This window comes from Rattus norvegicus, chromosome X, assembly GCF_021556685.1.
Source record: "Rattus norvegicus strain SHRSP/BbbUtx chromosome X, alternate assembly SHRSP_T2T, whole genome shotgun sequence".
Classification (NCBI taxonomy): domain Eukaryota; kingdom Metazoa; phylum Chordata; class Mammalia; order Rodentia; family Muridae; genus Rattus; species Rattus norvegicus.
This window is the reverse complement of record NC_141554.1, coordinates 21,170,039-21,190,182: the sequence shown is the minus strand read 5'-3', so window position 1 is coordinate 21,190,182 and position 20,144 is coordinate 21,170,039. Positions and strand designations below refer to the sequence as shown.

General features: G+C 49.1%; 1 protein-coding gene across 21 annotated transcripts; it reads left to right on the top strand.

The window, feature by feature from the left end:
• Positions 1–260: 260 nt before the first annotated feature.
• Positions 261–13,630, top strand: Tfe3 (transcription factor binding to IGHM enhancer 3). Of its 21 annotated transcripts, none has more exons than XM_087600056.1 (10): positions 261–337; positions 3,139–3,252; positions 4,213–4,494; positions 5,021–5,266; positions 5,471–5,575; positions 7,013–7,130; positions 8,590–8,646; positions 8,816–8,891; positions 10,200–10,347; positions 11,834–13,627. In XM_087600056.1, the coding sequence occupies exons 3-10, from the start codon at positions 4,279–4,281 to the stop codon at positions 12,272–12,274; spliced, it is 1,407 nt and encodes a 468-aa protein (XP_087456182.1). In that variant the 5' UTR covers positions 261–337; positions 3,139–3,252; positions 4,213–4,278; the 3' UTR covers positions 12,275–13,627.
• The last annotated feature ends 6,514 nt before the right edge of the window (positions 13,631–20,144 follow it).

Genomic DNA, 20,144 nt, shown 5'->3' with positions numbered 1-20,144 from the left:
CCACTAAAAAAGCTTGGCGTGGAGACTTTTCCACGCAGGCGCAGAAAACCCAAGACTCAGCTTAATATCTTACAGGGGGTGGGGATTGGGCATGGGGGGGCTATGAGGATGGTGTGGGTAATTTGAGGGAGGGGGTGTGGCTCAGGAAGCTACGTAAAAATAAAGGCGTGGCTCAACAAAATCACTCCTTGCCTATTTGCTTCCGCCTCCCGGGGCGTGGCCTAAAGGCCCCCTTCTCCGAAGGGCGGGCCAAAGTCGGTGTTCCCTACGACTCGAAGTGGTGGCTTAGGGCGGGCTCTCCAATCTCCCGGCTGCAACTGGCTGCCTTGCTCGGGAGGTATGGCCTAACCAGACTTCCATCCCCAGTGTGGTCACTTCCTGTGGAGTTTCCCCAGCCCAAGGAGGAGGGGGAAGAGGACGAGAGGGAGGCGAGCGGTCGTTCGGGGTTAGGTTGGGGGGTGTCGGTCCGTTCAGGGCGGGTGATGACTCACGGCCCATCCCATCTTCCCGACGCCGCCCGCCCACGCAGAGCTAGCTCCATGGCTTAACGGAGGAGGCAGCGGCAAGCGGGGGGAGGGGGACTCTTATTTTGTTAGGGGGACCGGGCCAAGGCCCGACCGGCCTGGCAGGGCTCGCCCGGGGCCGGGCGTCATGTCTCATGCAACTGAGACAGCTCGGGACGGCGTAGAGGCCAGCGCGGAGGGCCCTCGAGCCGTGTTTGTGCTGTTGGAAGAGCGCAGGCCAGCTGACTCGGCCCAGCTGCTCAGGTGCGGGGCCACCTGGGGCCGGGAGTGACAAGTGAGGTTCCCCAGGGACTCATGTTAGGACACTGGGGGTCCCGGACATTGGAGACTCTTGTCCTAGGCTTGAAGGACGTCGGAGTGCCCATCTTGGGTGGGCACCTCAGAAATCTGGTACTGACCTGCTTAGATAGCTTACAGGAGTAGTGGGAGTGCTTTGAGGAGGGCAGAGTCATATTTGGGGGGCTCTTTGTTGGGTCTAGCGGAGCAGATTGTGGAGTATACAGAAACTGGTCTGCTGTCTTTGAACTTGGGAAACTGATTAGAAGCTGAATTGGGGATTGTGAGTCGGAGCGGAGGGATGAATTTGAGGGCACACTGTCAGGTGAGACCCTGATTTTAAGGAAATCCTGGGATTCTCCCCTCCTTCAGTGTGGGGAAAAAAGAATCCCGGGAGGCAAAGGTGTTTTGGGGGGCACCTGGTGATTCCCAGTAGCTGGTTCTGTGTTTGGAAATAACATGAACCTAAGGAGTTAGGGGGAGGTCTCAGATATGCCGGGAGTGTGTGTGTGTGAATAATGGAGCGAAGCAACTTGACGACCCCAATCGGTTCACTGTTGCTACCCCGCTCACCCGGGGTCTGTACAGAAAGGCCGAGATAGTGGAAACCCCTCTTGTCTTATCCAATGGGTGCTTAAATTTGAGGCAGGCGGGCAAACTGGAAAGATACAGTTCACTTTTTAGGCGCGGGGGAGGGTGTTGGGGGGAGGCCACAAGCCTTATATGGGAACCCAGAGGAGGGTCTTGTTTCTGTTGCCACTCGCCCTGGCCTCGCAGCTGGCCCTGCCCACTCCCTACCCACACACCCCCTCTTCCTTTTATTTCGCCCTCCCAGCCGGTCTTTCAGTTCCCGGGTGTAATCTTGAATCAGTCTCTAGAGCTGGAGTGAGTACCGATTGCACCATCCCGGTCTGGGTGGGTCCTCGGTCTCTCCTTTTCGGCTCCTCTCACCTCCATCAGCCTTGCTTTGAAGCTCCAGCCCTTCCTTGTCCATATCCCTGCTTTCCTCAGCACCCATCTTTTCCAACTTATGTGCAGTGGTGTGTGAGTATGGGAGGGGGCTGCCCCCTTTCTGCCTGGGATTTGCTGAACTCAGCTACTCTTAGAGCTTCCTCTTCCCAACTTCCTGGGTGGCTTTAGAGCCCCATCTGTGGGCAAGGAGAGGAAGGAAGACCATCACAGGGGAGGGGAGAGACTTTTTAGCAAGCGGAGTCACAAGCTTCGTGGATTCCAAACTTGACTAAATTCAAGGGTGCATAATATTTGGGGATGCGGTGGGTAGAGCCCAGGGCCTCACACTTGGCTACACAAGTGCTGTACCACGGAGCTGTACACCTCCAGCAAGGATGTATATTCGCCCTCGTGCGTGTTTGGCCGGGACACTAGGGTCCTTTATCCCCAACAGAGAGGACTGAGCAAAACTATTTTGGATTGCTTATAACAGCCTGGGTCATCACAGTAGTGGGCACAGTTGAAAGGAGGGATGGATACTGCTTTGCTGATACAGTGCAAGTCCCAGCTCCTGAGGTGGTTTTATAATTTGAGATGCAGACTCCTTATATAGTCTAGGCTGACCTCAGCCTTCTTCCTTCATGTTTTGTGTCCAAGTGAATGTTGTTACTGAAAACGGGTATGTGTTTTGATCTGTCTAGGAAGTAGGAGGAGAAGGTCAGGCAGTTTCTCCTAGCTAAGAAAGATGCTCCTGCAAGGCAGATCATGCACTCAGACTCTCTCGAAGTTGCTCCCTGGTGGAGTGAGGGGAGCCTTTCCTAGTTCCGTTTTCGGGTGGGCATCAGTGGCCAATAAACTCTGGCAGGGGCTGGAAGAAGCCATTTGCAAAAGGCTAACTCCTGATGCAGAGAGAAACGGGGAGCCCAGGTGTCTGTGTGATGCATTCAGTTGGTGTTACAATGGAGAGTTGGGCTGATAAGTGCCCTGACTTGCTCTGTGTGCATGTATACAGATATGGGTTCACATTCAGCTGTGGGCAAAACAGTAGGGGGTGTGGGGGCTGGGAGAACTCTGAATGCAAGCAGCCCGGAAGCCTTATTCAAAGTTAATTGTCATTCCCAAAGTCCTGTTGTGCGCCCCCCCAACCCCCCACCTTAATCCCAGGTTGTTGTGATGGTTCAAGGGAGGGAGTTGGGGTCCAGACCTTTCTATTGTTCTGACCCTCAAGGGCCTGTGGGTAGCAAGCAGTGTGGGGTAGGAAGAGGGAAAGGACTTAGTCGTGGCAGTGCCCTTCTGGATATGAGCCCGCCTTGGTGTCTAGGGAAGGGAGGGTATTAGAGCTCCCGGCAGCCACTGATCACCACTCCTTCCTCCCTCCCACCCTCAGCCTGAATTCTTTGCTTCCGGAATCCGGGATTGTTGCTGACATCGAGTTAGAAAACATCCTTGATCCTGACAGCTTCTACGAGCTCAAAAGCCAGCCTCTATCCCTTCGCTCCAGGTAGGATTGGCCTAACTGACCCCTGCTCCCAGTCTTTCTCCTTACTCTATGGCCAGGGACCCTCTGAGCCCACCCAAACCTGTTCTCCCCTTCTCGGTAGCCTCTATTTACCCCGTACTGAAATTTATCGGCCCGGAGGAGGAGAGCAGGTGGACAAGTCAGTGCGACTCTGGCCTGCCTTACCCTGTCTTATCTCCCTACTAGAATTCCTGTATAGATCTCGCAAACCTGACTCCTCGAATGGGCGTGGCCTTCTTAAACTCCCGCCCTCCTGTGGGTGGGGCCATGCAGCCCCTGCTCTGCCCTCCTCACACCTGGCAAACCCACCCTCCCGCGGCTCTGGGGCGTCCAGGCTAGTGGGTGGAAGCCTAAATGTGCTGAGTCATCGGCCCGGGCTCTAAGAGAGGGGAGGGGACCTGGAACAGGGGCAGGATGAGAGAGGATTGTGAAACCTCCGAGATTTTCTAGACTAACTAGCTCCTGGCAGCGGAGCGCTGGGCAAGGAGGAAATGGAGTCGATGCCCACTTCCAGGAGCTCCAGCGTAGGTTTAGCAACCTTCTGTGTTCACGTTTCACCGTGCAGCTTCCGTTCCACTTGAGCTGACGTTTTTAGTAAGCAAAACTCTTCTTAGAGGCCAGCATCTAGTCACTCTGTGAACCCGCTCAAACTGCGACTTCACCATTATGGCCAAAGGCTACAATCTTATTTCCCCTCGAGGAGTTGGCCAGACTGTGACCTTTGAGTGATGGAACTGTGTCTGGTCCCAGCGTGTCCTGAAAAGCCCACATCCAGACCTGGTACCTGTGTCTCCTACCCACACATTATGGTCTCAGAACACCGAGACCAAGACTGCTTCTGGATGTAGTCCAGCACACTGTGACCCTTAGGCTTGGAAAGAGACTTGTAGCTTACCTGTGGCCCTGTCCTTCCCATTCTACAGCCTTCCAATATCACTGCAGGCCACTCCGACCACCCCAGCTACACTCTCTGCATCGTCTTCTGCAGGGGGCTCCCGGACCCCTGCCATGTCATCCTCCTCCTCACGGGTCTTGCTGCGGCAGCAGCTTATGAGGGCCCAGGCACAGGAACAGGAGAGGCGTGAGCGGCGGGAACAGGCAGCGGCCGCTCCGTTCCCCAGTCCTGCACCTGCCTCACCAGCCATCTCAGTGATTGGTGTGTCTGCTGGTGGCCACACATTGAGTCGTCCACCCCCTGCTCAGGTGCCCAGGGAGGTACTCAAGGTAAGGACAGATCCAGAATCTCTGGGAACCAGTAACTTATAGGAGCTAAGGAATCATCACTCAGGGTCCTCGTGGCTTTTGGATGGGAGCCGTGTGGTTCTAAGGACAATTCATGATTGTGTTTAAATGATCTGCCATTGTGCCCCAGGTGTTTATGGTTTCTTAGGCTTTCTTCTGTATTTGTGAGGAATATTTTGGCCATTGGGATATGTCTAGGGAAGGCATATGTGGTTATAGTGAGTGGTGTCAGAGATGTAGCAGGGAGCGCTGAAGACTCTGACAAGGTGATCTAGAAACTGAGGGAACTTATGAGCCCTGGGTAGATTTTGGAGGCTCTAAAGGATTTCTGGGAAAAGAAGTTTGGGGTTTTGGGGATATCCACTAAGAATTTTGAGATGTTCTCAAATTCCAGGCCCCGTTAGTTCACATGAGCCTAAAAATAGTTGAGTTACAGCCTGGAGCTCAGAGTTCCGTCTCTGAGCTCTTTTGTGCCTTCTCTCCTTCCGCACGGTCTTTTATTTCACAGGTTCAAACCCACCTAGAGAACCCTACACGCTACCACTTGCAGCAAGCTCGCCGGCAACAGGTGAAACAGTACTTGTCTACTACACTTGGGCCCAAGCTGGCTTCACAGGCCCTCACCCCACCACCAGGGCCTTCCAGTGCTCAGCCACTTCCTGCCCCTGAAACTGCTCATGCCACCGGCCCTACAGGCAGTGCTCCTAACAGCCCCATGGCATTGCTCACCATTGGGTCCAGCTCAGAGAAGGAGGTAAGAGGCCGTAGCTAACCTCCCTCATACTCTTCATCCACTTTGTTTATTCTTGTTTTGTTGGTGTGTGTGAATGCCTGAGATGCTGGGAATAGAACCTAGGGCCTTGCCCGTGTCAGGCCAGCACTCTACCATTAAGCTACTCCCACCCCAGCCTCCCCTTCCAGTTCTGCTAACCCTGTTCAGTATCTATTCTTCCCCCAGATTGATGATGTCATTGATGAGATCATCAGCCTGGAGTCCAGTTACAACGATGAGATGCTCAGCTATCTTCCTGGAGGCACTGCAGGGCTGCAGCTCCCCAGCACGGTGAGGCCCTAAGAAGGGAGGTGGTCTGAACATTATGGCATTCTTCTGTCACTAAGACCACACCCGAATCGGCTGTGTGTATATGAGCAACCCTTGCCATGCATTGTCCAAAGATAGAGAGAAAGGCCTTATATTGAGAATGAGGCTTAGGCTGCTACTGCCCTCAGGCCTTTGTTAAGATTTCATGGACAGGTGGCCCTGGTAAACTTGGGTACACATAATATGGGAAGTTTATAGATATACTATTACCTGGGCACTTGGGCTGTGCTCTGCTAAGTACCAAGAAGTGGAGATCATGTAACAGTTCCAACATGCCAAGAGATTCAGGTACTACTGTATAATAATTGGAACCCAAAAGCTAGTAAGTGGTTGGACCTTGTACTATTTAGAATGTGCCAGGTCCCTTGCAGTGAATTGGGCTAAGAGGCTCAAGCCTTGTTTTAAAAAAAAATGGCTATGACTTTCAGAGCAAGAGATCTGCTGTTATAACAATCTGATTCTGGAACATTCCGAAAACCCTCACCACTTGCAAGTTATCTCAGCTTCCCAACATCCCGAAAGGATAGAACCTTGTATAAAAATGGTAGTAGTTTGGGGATGTAGCCGAGCAGAGTGCTTGCCTCGTGTGGGTGAGGTCCTAGGTTCTGTCCTCAGTGCCACACACACAAAAAGGTCCACTTCATAACTTTTCACTGGTTTGGACACAACTAGAGTTTGTGTATCTGACAGTTTGTTGAGGGCCAGGATGGGGTGCACTTCTATATGAGTGTATTGCACCAGAGTGTATCTAGCATAGGAAGAGAGCCAGACAAAATCTAGACTGCTATAAAAGCAGCAGTAGCTGAGAAAGACTTAGACTAGTGAATCTGAGATATCAAGATGTGTGGGTAGATCTAGAGTCAAGACCTTGGTAAATGACAGGAAGAGCTCATGGCTTTTAAAGTAGGGATCACACTTGAGGCTGGGGACTAGGCTGGAATGCTTCAGAAAGCCAGATTCTGGATGGCATGTTGCCATGATAATTGACCAAGGTCTGAAAAGACTGAGTTGGAGTGCTCCGAGAATGCTGGTCGGGAATGCTGGAAGCAGCTAATGGCCTGGAATGCAGAGCAGAACTGACAGAGAACCTGAGAATTGTGATTTTTTTTTCCTCCAGCATAGTTCTTCTCAGAGCCAGCTTTGGGGTTTTGAAGAAGGGCTTCAGAAGCCACTGAGATGTTTGAGGGGCTGAGTGGGTGTGCCTCTTCCCCCCACCCAGTTCCCACAAACCAGGGAAAGTTCACTTGGTTCTGTTTCGCTCTTAAGTATCATGTGAGACTTCCCTGAAAGAGAAGACTTGGATCCCCCAGACAATGCAGTAGAGGGTGCTAGCTTTTAGTACGTGAGGGTCAGGAGCCTGGATTTGAGGAGGCTGTTCTGTGCCTTTGCTGTCTACAGCTGCCTGTGTCAGGAAATCTACTTGATGTGTACAGCAGTCAGGGTGTGGCCACCCCAGCCATCACTGTCAGCAATTCCTGTCCTGCTGAGCTGCCTAACATCAAACGGGAGATCTCGGGTAAGTGCTAGCCAGGGTCTTAGCCCTTCCATCCCACCCTGTCCTGCCCTGTCACAACCTGAGCTTGGAGCTCAATCTAGTTCTAGGGAAGGGTTTGAATTTTTCAGTCGGGGGTTGAGGCTGGGGTGGGAGGGTAGCTTACCATCTGCAAGACAGTAGGCTCCATCCCAAGCACCACAGAAAAGAGAAACAAAGGGAGCTGCTTTCCTTTTTTGGTTTGGTTTTGTTTGTTTGTTGGTTTTTTTTTCTTTTTTCTTTTTTCTATTTTTCGGAGCTGGGGACCGAACCCAGGGCCTTGCGCTTGCTAGGCAAGCGCTCTACCCCTGAGCTAAATCCCCAACCCCTGTTTGTTGTTTTTATCTCATGGCTCTTGGTCCTACTTTCACCATGTTTTCTCTGACTTGCCCTTATCTTGGGTGTAACGAAGGCCTGTTACCACCACAGTTTCATTTTGAAAAGTAACAAAGAGAGCCGTTTTATTTATTTATTTATTTATTTATTTATTTATTTATTTATTTTATTTTATTTTTTTTTGAGACACAGTTTCGCTCTGTAGCCTAGGCTGATCTCAAATTCCCAGCAGTCCTCTTGCCTGGGCCTCCCGAGTGCTGAAACTACAGAGCTCTGCACAAATGCCCAGCTCTGGAACTCCCTGTATAGCCCAGGCTGGCATTGAACTTGGAGCAATCTTCCTCCCTCTCTGTCACAATGCTGGGCTTATAGGCATGAAGTACCAGGCCTGGTTCAAGACATCTTTTAAAACAGTCAACAGAAGTATCGTGGTGCAAGATTGTGGTCCCAGCACTTGGAAGACACTATGGGCTACATATTGAAGCCCTGGCTTTTAAATAAAAAGACAGAAGAGAAGAAGAGGAGGAGGAAGAAGAGGAGGAAGAAGAAGAAGAGGAAGAAGAAGAAGGAGGAGGAAGAGGAGGAGGAGGAGGAGAAACAGCAACATCAAAAGAAGATGAAGAAGAAGAAAAAGAGGAAGACGATGACAACAGAGCCAGAGAGACAGCTCGGCAGTAAAGAGCACTCACTGGCTATTCTTCCAGTCCTGGGTTTGATTCCCAGCATCCATATGGTGGCCACGACCATCTGTAATTCAAGTTTCAGGGGATCCAGTGCCCTCTTCTGAGTTCTTGAGTGCGAGGTGTGCATGTGGTGTGCATTCACACATGAAGGCAAAACATCCATAAACAGGAAATAAAAATAAATCTAGTTTTTTTAATCACTTTCAAGTCTGGCTCCGTGGCCAAACTTTGTAGTTGCAGCTAATTGGAGACTATCAAGGAGGATGGTTTAAGTCAGGTGTTCAAGGCCAGCCTGGACAAGAAACCAAGACCCCATCTCTAAGTCTCAGCTTCTGTCCCTCTCCCACTAGCCCCTACCTCTGCATCTGCAGGGACTCTGCTTCCTATACCCAGAAGCCCTGATATCCACCCTCACTCTCTTCCAGAAACCGAGGCAAAGGCCCTTTTGAAGGAGCGACAGAAGAAAGACAATCACAACCTAAGTAAGCCCCAGAGCAGGTGCACTTGCCCCCCTGCCACACAGCCCTGCCGTGCTCCTTGCTTCAAGGGCCGCCTTCACGGGGAGCCTCCCAGCACCCCTGCTCCTCTCTCTTCCTTCACCGATTGATGACTCTTTCCTACTCTTTTCTTTTTCTCCCCCTCTCTTGAAAGTTGAACGACGCAGGCGATTCAACATTAACGATAGGATCAAAGAGCTGGGCACCCTCATCCCCAAGTCCAATGATCCGTGAGTCTGGGCTGGGGACCCCAGGCCAATGGGAGGTGGAACAAGCACCCTGGACCAGGGAAGTTGTTCCTTGGTGTGTCTGCCATGTGGTCTTGCCCAGACAAAAGTTCTCTGAGCCAGGTGCTGAGGCTCACACCTGTACTCCCAGCATTGGGGAGGCTGGGGCAGGAGGATTGCCATGAGTTCAAGACCAGCCTGGGCTACATAGTAAGCTCTAGGCTATCCTGGGCTACAGAGTGAGACTCTGCATCAAAAAAACATTACGTCCCCCGCAAAAGAGCTCCCTGTCTTATTCTTAGCTGGGGGACTATAGACCCTCCGACTTTGAATCCACAGTGTTTGTCCTATCTACACCCTGTGGAACATAAGCACAAGCGTTCTGTTCATTTTGTACTTCTTTCGCACACTTAGGGTTCACTATTGGGCCTTTGCTTTGTACCAGGTACTCTGCTAGGCTCTGAGGATAGCAGAGGGAACCAAAGGGAAAACCTCCATTGTCCTTTGGATCTGATGAAAGAAAATCCGTGACTTCGTTTCTAAGGAGGGTTGGAGAACACAGTGAACAGAGGGGAACTGGGCTTACTGGTGTATGCCTGGTAGCCCAGCACTCAGCAGTCTGAGGCAGGAGGAGCTAGAGTTTGAGGACAGCCTCAAAACAACAAAAAGGACACGGGACCTGAAGAGTGTGCCCAGCAGTTAAGAGCACTGACTGCTTTTCCAGAGGACCTGGGTTTTGCTCCAGTTCCAAGGCATCTGATACCCTTTCCTGGCCTCCATGGGCATCAGGCAGGTGCTGTCGCTGCGTACACATACATGCAAGCAAACACCCCTGCACAGTGGATTGGAATGGTGAAGCTAGCTGGCCACGAGCAGAGTAGGGCTGGGCAGGCCTCAGCTGACAAGAAAATGCTTGAATAGCGAGCCTAAAAGATGGAGCTCTGTATATAAGCACAGAACAGGAATGGGGAAGATCGAGGAGGCCACATGGTGGACAGAAAGTACTCTAGGTGCAGGGCTGTGTCCAAGTACAGGGAGGGCCTGAAATGAAAATAGTTTCCTACATTAACACTTGAGAGGCCAGACTTGGCTATTGTTGGGGAAAAGGAGCCAGAAAGGGTCAAGAGGGCTTCCGGGTTTGGAGATATAATGGTCACCACTGGAAGATTGCAAGCATAGGGTTTACTGTAAGCACTCTAACCCTTTGATTTACCTCAAATTCTGACATGGTCAGATGTTCTGTCTACCTGGTACAATCCCCCTGAGCGATATCACATGCAGCACTCTGTCTTTCCTCCTTCGGCCCCACAGGGAGATGCGCTGGAACAAGGGAACCATCCTGAAGGCATCTGTGGATTATATCCGCAAATTACAGAAGGAACAGCAGCGCTCTAAAGACCTGGAGAGCCGGCAGCGGTCCCTGGAGCAAGCCAACCGAAGCCTGCAGCTCCGAATTCAGGTTTGAAGGGATAAAATCGGGAGGATGTCTGGCACGTCTGCAGGTGGAGGCAGGCAAACTGCTGCTCAGTTTTCCCTTTAGGCAACCCAGTTCATGATGATGAGATAAGCAATTAGCACACCATTAACAAGAATAGTTAGGACGCGTGCGCGGCATACGTACCATTCGGGAGGCAGGGACTAGTGCGGCTATGAGTTCAAGGGCCAGAGCCAGAGCCAGAGCCAGAGCCAGAGTCAGATTCTGCTTTTAAAAATTAGAAAGAACGCAAGGCCCTGGGTTCGGTCCCCAGCTCCGAAAAAAAAGAACCAAAAAAAAAATTAGAAAGAAGAAATAGATGGTTTGAGCTGGGGAGATGGCTCAGTGGTTAAGAGCACTGACTGCTCCTCCAGAGGTCCTGAGTTCAAATCCCAGCAACCACATGGTGGCTCACAACCATCTGTAATGGGATCCGATGCCCTCTTCTGGTGTGTCTGAAGAAAGGTGCAGCGTATCTGTGTGTGTGTGTGTGTGTGTGTGTGTGTGTGTGTGTGTGTGTGTGTGCGTGCATGTGCATGTTTGTCTGTGCATGTATGTGTGTGCATGTGTGTGTGTGTATATAAAAATATTTTTAGGGGTTGGGGATTTGGCTCAGTGGTAGAGCGCTTGCCTAGCAAGCACAAGGCCCTGGGTTTGGTCCCCAGCTCCGAAAAAAAGAAAAAAAAATATTTAAAAAAAAAAAAAAAAGATGGTTTAATGACTCACTGGGTACCCTTCCAGAGTTTTTTTTTTTTTTTTTTTTTTTTTTTTTTTTTTTTTTTTTTTTGGTCTTTTTTTCGGAGCTGGGGACCGAACCCAGGGCCTTGTGCTTCCTAGGCAAGCGCTCTACCACTGAGCTAAATCCCCAGCCCCGAGTTTTTTTTTTTTTTTAAAGTACACACAGGGCTGCTCACAGCACTCTGGAACTCCAGTTCCAGGGGATCTGATGGCCTCTTCTGGCTTTCACAGGCACTGCACACATAATGCACATATGTGAAGGCAAAACACTTATGCACACAAAAACAGATATTTACAAAAAAGAGAGTCTCATCTGGGCACGGTAGCACATGCCTTTAATTCCAGGGAGACAGAGGAAGGCAGATCTCTGAGTTCAAGACCAGACAGGGATATACAGAGAAACCCTGTCTAAGGGGGAGAGGGGAGGAGGAAAGAGAGATTCTCTAAATAAACAATAGTCTAACGTGCACAATATTTGTTGACTCATGTGTTGTAATAAGAACTGTATGCCCATTAACTCATTTAATTCCCAGAAACAGCCATATGAGAAAACCCACAATTACTGTATAGTTTTGCAGAGTGGCGCGCGGAGATTAAGCATGACATTTGGCACATAGTGAGGGCCAGAGGCTGTATTGGAACCTGGGAGCCTGCCCTTTCAATAAAGACTCTTCTGCCTCGGAGGGGCTCTGAATCCTGTCTTACTCTGTACCTTCCCCTTCGTTTTTTGCAGGAGCTGGAACTACAGGCACAGATCCATGGTCTGCCGGTCCCTCCCAACCCAGGACTGCTCTCCCTAGCCACCAGCTCGGTCTCTGACAGCCTCAAGCCGGAACAACTGGACATTGAGGAGGAGGGCAGGCCAAGCACAACAACATTTCATGTGTCAGGGGGGCCTACCCAGAATGCTCCTCCACAACAGCCTCCGGCACCGCCTTCGGATACCCTTCTGGACCTGCACTTTCCCAGCGACCACTTGGGGGACCTGGGGGACCCCTTCCACCTAGGGCTAGAGGACATTCTGATGGAGGAGGAGGGGATGGTGGGAGGACTGTCAGGGGGTGCCCTGTCCCCACTGCGGGCTGCTTCCGACCCCCTGCTTTCTTCAGTATCCCCGGCTGTTTCCAAGTCGAGCAGCCGGCGCAGCAGCTTCAGCATGGAAGACGAGTCCTGATCAGGCCTCACTCCTCCCCTCGGGCTACCCCACCCAGGGAAGGAGAACAAGCCTGGATGAGACCCTACCCTCCTGTGACACTGTCCTGTCCAGGAGATCTGGGGAACGAGGAGTTGCAATCAGGCCCCAACCCTGTACTAGGCCAGGAGGAGGAATCAGGTGAGGCCCTGCCACTTTTCCAGAGGACCTGCCTTGTGCAGGTATTTGTGAGGGAGAAGGCAGGGGAGAACTGGGAAAGGTCAGTTCATCACTTGAGCATCATAGCCTTACCCCTTGTCCCTGGTCCTACTCCTGCCTCGGTGAGGGAAGGAGGCAGGACAAGGTATGCCCCTGGTCACTAGGGACCCTTATAAACCTGTTTATAAAGGTCTCCCAAGGAAAGGAGATGCCAGGGTGCCGCTCCATTCCTTCTCTGGGAAGTGCCAGGCCAGCTTTTCCTGGCACTGGAGGAAGAAAAGTAAAAATAGTGTCTCACCCCTGGAGGGTTGATCCCTATCCCTACCTTATGACCCCTGACTTGTTCTGGCAAGGAACAGAAGTAAGGATGTGATCCAGCCCATTGCCCTGGGCCCCATCCCTTCTCCATAGGAAAAGCTCAGCACAGGTATTTCAGGTAGAGAGGAATGACTAGGCTCTGATCTCCCACGTAGAGGCTCCAGCCCCAGCCCTGACCCTTAGCATCATACCGTGCAAGCATTCCATTCAGTTCCTAAGCTCCCTGTCTTAACCTGGGACCAGCCTGGAACCTGACATATGAGGGCTCTGTGCTGACCTTATTCTTGAGGAAGGGAACAGATTTCGAAATCTTGTGGATTGACATTCTAGACCTAGATCAAGTGAGACTTAGATCCTCACCCTTGAGAAGATCTTGCCTTTTCTGCCTTGAGGGCCAATTTGGGGGAGATGATAGGGATTAGTGTAGACCCAGTCTAGGTACCCCAATACTTCCCTTCAAGTTGTAGAAAATGGTAAAGAAAGGGCGTGTCCAGGCTGTTTATCAGTCCAGGGAAAAATAGAAATCTCCCTAAAAGGCAGGGACCTGAAGGAATGGTGGCAAAAGTATATTGTATCGCTCATTTGTTTGTGAATTTTTTTATTGAACCCACCTACTCAAAAGCTAGGTCACCCCGGACCTCTGTCCCATCCACACCGTTCTCCATCTGGGGGACTAACCCTGTTTCAGAGCCAGTCCTTAGAGCCAGTCCCTACCTACTAGTCCCATCCATGCCACCTACATCCAAGGTCTTCAGCTTTAAACTGCTGGGGCCAGGCCCCAAGGAGGGTTTACTGAGGGGTCCGTAGGTTTGACTAAAATAATAAATGCTAGGCGTGTTTGATGCGCTTTTAACTTTGGCACTGAGTCTCCGGGTCTTGTTTTTGATGGCACAATGAACATGGTCCCTGTGGGCCAGGAGAAATCACAATTCTAGAAAAAAGAGAACAGATTGCACAGGGGCAAACAAGTTTTCGGTAGAACGGGAGCCTGGAGGGAAATCACCTGCAAGCGAGCAATGTGCCTTCCTAAGGGCCTCCCACTGATCGGCTGAAGGGCCATGCTTTTCCCCACTTGATTTCCCTGGGGGTATTGCTCTGCGAACCCAGATCCTCCCATTCACTGTTAGGAGAAGCAGTGCCTTCTGCACACAGGCAGCCTGTAAGTGCGGCAAGCTGGAGGAATGCCATACAGCAGAGAGATACGCTCTTCCTTACAGGACTGGAGGTGGAGAGCCAGCTAGCCCTCCAACTCTCAGTCACATCCCCAGCCTTGCAGACTCACTGATAAAGAATGTGAGGTATTCAACAAAAGGTATTCAAGACCTCAGACACAACAAAGACAAAAAAGAACCCAGTGCAGGTGGGAGCAGGCATTGCCACCATGTCTGGAATTGCAACGCTGAGGAGGTTGAGGTTGGGGAGTTTACAAGTTAAGGGCAGCCTAGGGTATACAGACACATCTCAACAACAAAAGAAAAAATAGGAGGCACATGAGTTTGACATTTTGGGGCATGTAAATGAAGGTAAGTACACATATGTAGCCTCATTTTTTTAAAAGATGTATTTATTATATCTGAGTACACTGTAGCTGTTTTCAGACACACCAGAAGGGGGCATCAGATCTCTTTTTTTTTTCCGGAGCTGGGGACCGAACCCAGGGCCTTGCGCTTCCTAGGTAAGCGCTCTACCACTGAGCTAAATCCCCAGCCATCAGATCTCTTTACAGATGGTTGTGAGCCACCATGTGGTTGCTGGGAATTGAACTCAGGACCTCTGGAAGAGCAGTCAGTGCTCTTAACCACTGAGCCATCTCTCCAGCCCGATCCTCTCCCTCTTGAGGAGTGCAATTACACACCTCACTTCAAAGCTGGGAGAAATATTTTCCTAATGATTCTTCAATATACTGATCAACAGGACAAGCATCAGACTTAGTACTTAACATCACCACCAGACTGGTGCCTGTGAATGGCCAGTCCTGGTTACTGCATCTTCTCCATGAGAGAAGAAACCCAATGTTTAGGAGGCTGAAGCAGGAAGGGAAGTCCTGTACCAATGAGGCATGCTGGAGCATATCCAAGCATTCCCAAGGTTGAAGCAAGAAGATGGCAGTGATGAGTTTAAGGCTAGGCTGTGCTACAGTGTCTCAAAAGCCCAAGGGGCAGGTGATAATGGGAGAGCACAATGCACTTGCTACAAACCTGAGCATCTGGAGTTCTATAGTTTGAATTCACATAACGGTGGAAGTAGAGAACCAATTCCACAGCGTTGTCTTCGAACAGCCATGGTGTACATGTGGGTCATGACGTGTTCTCACGTAACCCACACAAATAACAAAAGTAGCCTGCTGGGTAAACAAAAAGCACCGGTAATCTCAGCACTTGGAAGGTGATTGAAAGAAGGACCAGAAGCTCGAGACCTACCTGTACTACATCCCAAGCTTGAAGCCAGTCTGATCTACGTCAGACCTTGCCTCAAGAACGACATTGTAAAAATAAGAAGGGTGCTGGAGACATGGTGCAGCAGCGAAGGGCGCTGGCTACCCTTCCAAAGAACCCGGGTTTCAATTCCCAAACCCCTCAAAAAAAAAAAAAAAAAAAAAAAAAAGAACCAATTCCCAAACCCTGCCTGCGCTGTGGCTCTTGAGCATCTGGGACCCCAGTCCCAGGGCGATCTGATGCCCTCTTCTGGCTATCTCAGGCACTGCATGTGCGCGGTGCACTGACATACAAAACCTTCCATAATACACTGCAAAAATAAAGGCAAAGAAATAGAGATAATTATAAAAATCGAGAACAAGGACATGCTGCTATACCTCTTTCATCCCACTCGTTGGGAAGCAGAGACAAGCGAATCTCAAGTTTGAGGCGAGCATGTTGAACACAGGCAGTTCTAGGCCCTGCACCTGGATTACATAGCAAGACGTTGTCTCAAAAACCTTAAAACAACCAATCAATAAACACGTAGAAGAATACATTTCAAGATGTAAGGCCTCATGCTCGAGAAATAACTGGGCCACAACCAACACAGACAACAGTTCTGCCAAGTGATATGACCTAGACACAGGATATACACTGTGTAACTCATTTATATGTGGTAGGTACACTATGCAATTTACAGAGAAGGTAAAACAAAGGTTATCAGAGACTGGGAAGTTCAGAATAATAAATTTTTTATTTTATGTGCATTGGTGTTTTGCCTACATGTGTAGTCTGTATGAGGGCATCAGATCATGGAGTTATAGACAGTTGTGAGCTGCCTTGTGGTTGCTGGGAATTGAACCCGGATCCTCTGGAAGAGTAGTCAGTGCTCTTAAACATTGAGTCCTCTCTCTATCCCCCAGGATAAGAGATTATTATTTTAAGGCTACAGTTTCTGTTTGGGGTGATAAAAGAGTTCAGAAAATATATCAGTGGCTAAGCATTGCAAGTATAATGGTTATAATTGGTTAATGCCCCTGAATTTCACATTAAAAAAATGCCAATTTTGGTTCTTTTTTTTTTTTTTTTTTTGGAGCTGGGGACCGAACCCAGGGCCTTGTGCTTCCTAGGCAAGCGCTCTACCACTGAGCTAAATCCCCAACCCCAAAAAAGCCAATTTTGTTATACATACACAATAATTTTTTGAGACAGGGCCTTTCACTACATAGTTTTGGCTGTCCCAGGATTCACTATGTAGACCAAACTGGCCTCCAAGTCACAGCTCTGTCTGCCTCTGCCTCCTGAATGCTGGATTAAAGACATGCTACCACACCCAACTATTTATTATTTTATGTGTACAAGAGGTTTGCCTGCATGTGTACCTATGAATGCCCGACACTCCCTGAGGTCAGAGGATCGGGCATCTGACCCCCTAGGACTGGAGTTATAGACAGGTGTACGCTGCCATATGGGTGCTGGGACTAAAACTTGGGTCCTCAAAGGGCAACAACTGTTCTTTTCTTTTCTTTTTTTCGGAGCTGGGGGCCGAACCCAGGGCCTTGCGCTTGCTAGGCAAGCGCTCTACCACTGAGCTACATCCCCAACCCCGCAACAACTGGTCTTAATAGCTGAGCCAACTCTCCAGTTCCTATCCACTCAGGGTTGTTGGGGGGCTTGGGGGTTGATTTTTGTTGTTGTTGTTGTTGTTTCGTTTTGTTTTGTTCTTCTGAGACAGGGTTTCTCCATGTAGCCTGGCTGGCCTGGAACTCACTCTGTAGACCAGGCTGACATCAAACTCCTCTGTCTGTCTCTGTCTCCAGAGTTCTGGGATGAAAAGCACATGCCACCACTTCCCAGCTAACACTAACACACACACACACACACACACACACACACACACACACACACACACACACACACCATGGTTTTAAAATTATAAAAGAAGCTAGGTTTGGGAAGCTAGACTGAAAGATCTTTGGAAACTCAGAGATCAACCAGGGCTCCAGAGAAAACCCATGTGTCACAACTTTCCACAAGCCCTGAGGATCGATAGGATGTTGCTAGTAACAACCTCTCACCGTCTCTGAGGAGGTATTGGCAGTTAATGATTGCTAGAAGGAGAATGGGACATTTTCTTCAGTGGTGGCCACTGATAAGGGGCTCAGGCTCATGCTCCTGTAAATCGCCCCTCCCCCATGTGAATTCACTGGGTCACAAAAAAAAATACTTGAAAATAAAAAGGGACTGCTTGGGGTTGGGGATTTAGCTCAGTGGTAGAGCGCTTGCCTAGCAAGCGCAAGGCCCTGGGTTCGGTCCCCAGCTCCGGGGGAAAAAAAAAGGGACTGCTTGAGGAGTGTGGGAGGAGAAAGGGACAGGAGAGGATACCAGAAGTGAATATGATTAAAATATAGACGCGTATGCAAATGTCTTAATGAAACCCATTATTTTGTACAATTAACAAATGCTCACTGATAAAAGTGAGGACAACGGCTTTGAACAGCTTCATGCCAGAAGTTATTTTTTCCCCTTCTACCACCCACCCACTCTGGCCTCCCAGCCCAGGCATTCCCCTACACTGGGGCATCCAGCCTTCACAGGACCAACGGCCTCTCTTCCCAATGATGACCAACAAGGCCATCTGTCAACGAGGGTGCTGAGGGTACCTGGAAGAGAATGGGGGACAAGAGATTGAAGAAGGACGCCAAGACAAGAGTCTGATCAAGGCGACAATTTTATTTTTTCCCAAGGCTGAATTTATACTATAACAGGGGTAACAGAGATGGGGGAAGTGGGAAACATTTACTCAGGTCAAGAACACAGTATTCGTGTGGTCAACTGATGTCAACAGGATGTTGGTTTTTCAGAAAGGTTACACGTCATCACATTGGGCGCCTTGACGTTGGATGTATTTCTCAGCAAGGTCAGAACTTTATCATATCGTTATTCATCCTGACCAGCAGGTTTGTATTAGTTTTCTGCAGCTGGCTGGGGATTTTCCATGAACCCAGTCATACTTAACTCTATTCATAATAACAACATTAATAATGGAGGGTTTCAAGGGCATCGCTCCCAACATCTCCCCCTTCCTTATAGTCAAATGAAAAGGTGACCATATGGCCATGCTGTTCTGGAATGAGCCCCTTGGGAACTGCATCTGTCTTAGGTTGGAGTGATATTTGTCACATGGCCAAGAGAATCTTATGGCCAGGGTCCATCATGGGATAAGGCAGCAGCTAATGGCGGCCCTCTTGTCTTAGGCCCTTTATCCCGTGAACATATCACTCTCTTACCTGTCATTGACTGTCCAGCTCAGCACGCAGGGGTGACAATTTGTTGATGTTTCAGCAAAGGCATCAGGACAACAGGCAGAAAAGAATGTTGGCCTCATTTGGCTGAAGGACAAAAATGTCCTTGCCTGGGCTGGGAGGAGATGTGTAGGTGAGCTTGGCCATCATCAAAGCATCCTCCATAACTAGCCTATGATAATATACCTGAATAGGTTTTGCTGCTATATTATCTACCTGTTGTTTAATAAAGCTGGTTACACGATTACATGTCCACGTGCCAAAAAATATAAGCAAAAGTAAGCCTACTAGGGGGCCCAACAGAGAGGGAAGCAGGGTGGACAACCAAGGGGAGGTGGAGAACCAATTTTGATATCAGCTCTCAGCTTTTTCTCTTTCTCATTTTCTCTTTTCCAAGCCTTTTCTGACTTTTTTCATGCTCTCTTTAACCATATTCTAAGACACAGGAAGTGTCCAAGCACTGCCTTTCTCTTACAAACCAGAATTCACTGTTCAAATTTGGGAAATTAAAGGTAAAAAGCCAATCAGAAAGAAGTACACTTGTTAGCCTGTATGGTTTATGTAAAAGAGGGGCCAGACAATTGTTCTTTCTGATTAACCTCTGACTCTTAAAGACAGTGTGAGTCAAAATTAAAATAGTCAGATATACTTAAAACACTGCTTCATTTTGGACAGATGTGGAAGTTTAAAAATTGAATGAATTTATATGATTGTAAATGTTTACCATGAAATATCACAAAAGGGATGCCACCAGGCAGAGAATTAAAATTTTAACTGATATCAAACATCTTAAATAATTTGGAGAAAACTCAACATTGAGTTATAACCATCAGAAAAAAATAAAGACATAAATAGGTATCCCATGCATATTATGTCAGAAATAAGCAAACCCCATGTCAGTACAGTACAGTATCAATGACTGAAAGTTAAATAATATGTTGATACATAGAAGGAAAAGATAACATGTTGACTGCCATTGTTGAAATTCTCAAAATAACTCCAATAGACAATTCAATTTGGGTTCCTGAAACAATCAGAATTGCGTTATCAAAAAAGCCAAACCCTATCACATTGTAGAAGAATACATCTTGGGGTTGGGGATTTAGCTCAGTGGTAGAGCGCTTGCCTAGCAAGCGCAAGGCCCTGGGTTCGGTCCCCAGCTCCGGGAAAAAAAAAAAGTAGAATACATCTCAGCTGTCCTGGAGTGGGTGGCAGAGCTTCCAATTCTTCTTGTGCGATGGCAATGGACTCGAAGCGGTGCAGTTCTTTGAGCAAGCAGCTCCTCTTGGTGGAACGCAGGCTGTAGATGAAGTTGAGTGTGCCCTGCACCATGTTCAGCGCCTCCATGGGATCCTTCTTGGGGTGGGTGCTCAGAAGCTGAGGAGTAGGAATGCACAGGCTCTTTTAACAATGTTATGGTAGTGCTCGCTTCGGCAGCACATATATTAAAACAATATTATGGTAAATATAATCCCTGTATCAGCACCTGATTGAAACATTCTAAGACCCTAAGTATATCTACATGTCCAATCCTGGTTTCAACCCGCGGATTTGAATTTACTATTTAGGGGGACGCACCATCCCCTTGTTTTAGAATTAGAACCTTCACAATGGGAATCTGGGACATGCATATTAGCAGGACGGGAGGTTATA

What these genes read in the sequence shown, in the direction of transcription:
- Tfe3 (XM_087600047.1), top strand. An exon ending in CCTCTATCCCTTCGCTCCAG is followed by an intron (nt 3,253 to 4,193) that starts GTAGGATTGGCC and finishes CCCATTCTACAG; the next exon opens with CCTTCCAATATCACTGCAGG. An exon ending in GGTCCAGCTCAGAGAAGGAG is followed by an intron (nt 5,267 to 5,470) that starts GTAAGAGGCCGT and finishes TTCTTCCCCCAG; the next exon opens with ATTGATGATGTCATTGATGA.